The sequence below is a fragment of the Malania oleifera genome, chromosome 1 (genome assembly GCF_029873635.1).
Source record: "Malania oleifera isolate guangnan ecotype guangnan chromosome 1, ASM2987363v1, whole genome shotgun sequence".
NCBI classification, from domain to species: domain Eukaryota; kingdom Viridiplantae; phylum Streptophyta; class Magnoliopsida; order Santalales; family Ximeniaceae; genus Malania; species Malania oleifera.
Genome location: NC_080417.1, coordinates 43,952,686 through 43,957,348, shown reverse-complemented (window position 1 = coordinate 43,957,348; position 4,663 = coordinate 43,952,686). Strand labels below are relative to the sequence as shown.

Below are 4,663 nucleotides of genomic sequence, written 5' to 3'. Positions count from 1 at the left end.
TTTGATTTAAAGGCAAAAATAAACATTTTTAAATTAAAATTTTAATTTGTTTTGATTTTAAAAATCTTAACAAAACAAATTGTTAGTTTTAAATTTTTAGTTTCTATTTTTCAGTGTTTTTGATTTTCATCTTTTTAATTTTTGACAGGAATATCAATTATAATTTTTGGCAGTAATATACTAATATCGCCTAAATGTCCATAAACTGGTGCCATTTTTTATTTTTAATATAAACGACGTCGTTCCTTACCAAACACAAAAGGGCTAACCCGGTTCTGCGCCGGTTTTGATTTCTGAACAAGAGACCTCCGACCTCCTCTCACTCGTCTCCGCAAGGCGCACGCTAAACCCTAGACGCTAAAGCCCTGGAGCTTCACAAATAGGGAGGGTTTTGGAATCGAATCCATGTCGGAAAGAGCAGATGACTCCGATGCCCCAGATGAGTTCACATCCGAGCAGATTTCGTCTATTTTCCCTTTGCTATCTTCCAATTCCAAAAAGCAAAACAATGATAATGACACATGATGGTTTCTCAATTGCAGGGTTTCCAACAAGACGAGGACATAAGGAAAGTTCAGAGAGAAAATAAAGCTAGGTAGCTCTCAAATCAGCCTTTATAAATAATTTATTTTTTTTGGTTTGATTATTGCTAGAACAGCTTCAACCTTTGTGATGATTTCTGAAAATATTATGTGCGTGCTTTTATATATTGAACAATTTCCTTTACTTCGTACTAGTTACTTGTTAAAAATGGTGACAAGGCAGCCAGTGTCGCAACTTTGTTTTCCAAGAAATATTATGATTTTCATGGTAAGGAAATGTCGCAAGCTTGATTTGCTAGTGTTCAGATGTTGAAAGACGCCATGAAATGTCTAAACCATTAAATTTGTTCACTAATAATACTGCATATCTAAACTATGAAAATATGTTGGAAGGTCTTCTCTAAAAAAGAAAGAGAAAAAATGTTGGAAGTCTGCTATTTTTCTCTTGCTTTGTAAATTAGGGGAGATTTTGTTTTGGTTAACAATCAACACCCGGCTCCAGAGTTATAAACAAGGTTCATAAACAATGGCTAGGGGCTTAATATGTATGTTTTTGAGTTCTTTAGTGAATTGATCTTGCACTGTCCAATTTTGAAGAGGGAACTCTGATTAGGATAACCAGTCTCGGCTTGAAGCTTCATTTCATATATATATATGTGTGTGTGTGTGTGTGTGTGTGTGTGTGTATGTGTAGATTCTATCTTAAATTTCTAGTTCTATTTCTTCTTAAAAGTGATATCATTTTTATGAAATTTTGGCACTGAAAGTAATTAGAGAAAATGTATGTAATTGTCAATACTATTTTTCTTAGCTAGGAGAAAATAATTTTAAATAGTTTGCCTTTAATTTTAGCTCACATAATCTAGTATTGATGAAGTCATTTGCTACTGAGAAATTTGAGTTGGATTTGATGGACCTGTTGTCATCCATCCATTTAATGTGAAAAAATGTTGTAATTTTATGCCTAAAAATATTGACCTTTAAAATAATTGCTTGGTTCTGCATTTTCTGCATTAAGTGCCAGAGCAAGAACATTGTTGTGATTATGTGATCTCTCAACTAATAATCTCATCCTACATATTGTGCAACCAGAATTTGACCTGATAGCTTATAAGCTGAGCCCCTTTGGTGTGAAGACTAGCGTTTTAGTTATTGGAGTCTTGCATATCTTTTATTGATAAGTTTTAGTGGGAGTTCCAATAAGGCATGTTAAGATTGTTTATTTATTTCCTCTGTGAGTCTATTTTGTGAGCACTAGCATTAGTTGGATGGTGTTTTTGGTTGATTCAATCTTCTGGAGGTAATTGCCGTGGGATTTTTATTTTGAGATCATACGTGAGCATGACTTTCAGTTGACATATAAATCTCACTGCATTCCTAAAGCTGATGCCTGAGTAAATATTGACTTTCTCTTTTTTTCTTTATGCTATTTAGTACTAACTGATTGGATGGTGTTAAAATTTCAAATTATGGGAGTGACATCTCTTATCAGCTACCATTTTAATGAAATCTGTTTATTTTTTTTTTCCCACGGATCATGTTGTAATATGTTATGATCTTGATTATCTATTTCATGTACTTGCATACCTGTGTTTGTAAAAATTCTCTCCAAGGTCTGTTCCTACTCAATTATCTTCTGACTTAGACTGGCTGACAGTTTCATTTTTGTATTGACATGAGGGGATGCTTTTGAAAGCATTTTTGTGCACTTTGAAATTTCAGTGTCTTCTCACTGTCTTTCCATTAAGCTTCTTAACATGCAATATGAAGAGGAAATGACCACACATTTCCTAGAGTTCTTGAAATAACCACACTTTTCCTAGAGTTCTTACTTGCTTAAAGAAAAATGTGAGAAAGTGAGAGAAATAGGCGTAGGGGTGTATTCAAGTCAAGTTGAGTCTTTAAGTGGGATACCTCAAACTCGATTCAAACTCGATCACTCAAAAAGTTGTTGAACTTGAACTCGACTCAGCTATAAGTTCTCTAAGCTCGATGTCGACTTGATTAAGCTCAACTCAGATATAAAATTAATATAAAATACTATAAGACATATATAATATTAAATATATGTATAAAATATATTAAATGACTTATATATTATAAAAAATAATAAAATTACAAAAAACTCGATGAGGTTCAATTAGGCTCGCAATTAGCATTGCAAAACTTGAACTCAACTTTTTAAACCACTTGAGTTGCTCGGGTTTGACTCGAACTTGAGTAGAACCAAATTGAGTCTTTTTACAGAGCAACTATAGTCCGAGAAGCTTGTGAGTAGGTTTATTTGTATCGATCCTATACTTCCTATCATCTAAAATCAAACAGGTTTCAATAAAAAAAACATATTTGGCAAAAACTCTTTTGTTAAAATGAGTTATGGAAAGGAACAAAAAACTGTAAAAATGAGGAACTTCCTGACTGGATCAGTTGTTAATTACTTTAGTTGCTCCTTCTTGTCAAGTTGCAAAGCAATCGTCCTTCATTTTCTTAGAAGGATCAACTGTAATGATGGGTTTCTGCTGTGGAAAACGTTTTTCAGATAACCATGACATGAGCAGCAATACACACGTGGTGTATTAATCATATCTTTGCAAGAAATTCCTCTAGTCCACATCTCCACTAGAAACTTCCAAATATTAGTTTGGTTTTCTATGCTGAAACTTTAAAAGTGGAGCATGTAATTGTTTTCATGTACTAAAAAGTTACTTTTAAATACATGGTTTATTGAGCAGTTTAAAGGACTTCTAATGAGCTCCTTGTAGGGTTGTTCGTGAAGGAAAAGAACGCCACAGACAGTGGGCTCAAAAGAAAACACCAAGGCAATCTGGAGGTGGTGAAAGTGCCATTGGTTTGGTAGATAATGAAACACCCCAACGCCCTCTGGGTAGTGATGGAATGCTTCCAAATGATATTGTAGAACTTCTTGCAGCTCGTGAGAAGTATGTTGCCTCTCGTTCCCTGAATGAAAAAAATAATAGGGCCTATGTGTGTGTACGCACTTGTTTGATTGTATTTTGGAGCTTCATCTCTGTGTAAGGTCCTAACAAAGCTGATGGAACTGCAGACAAGTATTTGCGTCAGATTCTGAGGAAGATGAGGTCTAGGAAAAGGCCAAGGAAAAGACCATCTCAAAGAAGAAACGAGCCAAAGGCTCTGGGTGGGGAGCCTATTCCTTCTTGTATGACAAAAGAAAGCGATCTATTTAGATGCACCGAAAATAATTTTCTCCTGAATTATATTTTGCAGGCCGGAACCTGTTATTTTGAAGGACATAGTACCTGCACAATGCTTACAAAATTCCATAGAATTTTTGAAGAAAAGGAAAATGCAAGTCTCAAGGTCAACTTCAGTTTTAAACAACTCCAATCAAGCTCTGCGCCCCCTTTCTTCATCTGGGTTGTTAAGTAACAAGTGACCGAGAAGTAATCATGTAAGCCCTGATCTATCATATGCAAGCCAACGTTGCACACTTGAACAGTTGAACCCACCATCAGGATATGGTTGCCTGGTTGTGCATGATAACTTAGAAGACTATCAATGATTTAATAGTGAACCGATGAAATCTGTTTTGTACGAGTTAGAATTACATTGTTCATTATTGCTGGCAGCTGCATCTTTTAGATTTTCTATTTATGTTCCCAAAGAGACCATAAATATATGTGTGTTTGTTTTTTTTTTTGTTTTTTTTTTTTTAATTGGTTGGGATTTGGTTAGGGGTGTATTAGGGTTGAGTCGACATATTAAAATACTCAAAACTTGGCTCGATTCGAAAATATTGAGCTTGAAACTTTACTCGAATTCTATCAATTTCATAATTGTTGAACTTGAACTCGACTCGATTAGAAGTTTGTAAAACTTAAGCTTGATTCGATTATAAATTAAATATGGATAATGTATATATAATATAAAAATAATAAAATTAAAAAAGTTTGATCAGAGTTGAAATTCAACTTGAGTGCTATTATAGAATTCGAACTTGACTCATTAAAATGCTGAGTCAAGTCGAATTAGAGGATGAGTCGAGTTCAAGTAGCTCGTGATGGCTCACTCGCACCCTTAGATTTGGTGTGCATTTTAACTAAATTATTTTATGGTTAGAACAAAACCATGATCTCCTGTTC

The 4,663-nt window shown here is 34.3% G+C and overlaps 1 protein-coding gene across 3 annotated transcripts; it reads left to right on the top strand.

Annotated features, from left to right (window-relative positions):
* Window positions 1-268: 268 nt before the first annotated feature.
* LOC131165380 (uncharacterized) lies at window positions 269-4,215 on the top strand. 3 transcript variants are annotated; one of them, XM_058123135.1, is made up of 5 exons: window positions 281-439; window positions 543-595; window positions 3,305-3,481; window positions 3,607-3,699; window positions 3,789-4,215. In XM_058123135.1, exons 1-4 carry the CDS (start codon window positions 422-424, stop codon window positions 3,644-3,646), a joined length of 288 nt encoding a protein of 95 aa, XP_057979118.1. In that variant the 5' UTR covers window positions 281-421; the 3' UTR covers window positions 3,647-3,699; window positions 3,789-4,215. The 3 variants fall into 3 exon arrangements, with proteins under 3 accessions (XP_057979110.1, XP_057979102.1, XP_057979118.1); XM_058123127.1 differs by having other exon boundaries at window positions 269-595; XM_058123119.1 differs by having other exon boundaries at window positions 275-595; window positions 3,305-4,215.
* The last annotated feature ends 448 nt before the right edge of the window (window positions 4,216-4,663 follow it).

Coding starts and splice junctions, on each gene's coding strand:
- LOC131165380 (XM_058123119.1), top strand. CDS start 522: ATGATGGTTTCTCAATTGCAGGGTTTCCAACAAGACGAGGACATAAGG. Junction 596..3,304: donor CAGAGAGAAAATAAAGCTAG/GTAGCTCTCAAA, acceptor AGCTCCTTGTAG/GGTTGTTCGTGAAGGAAAAG.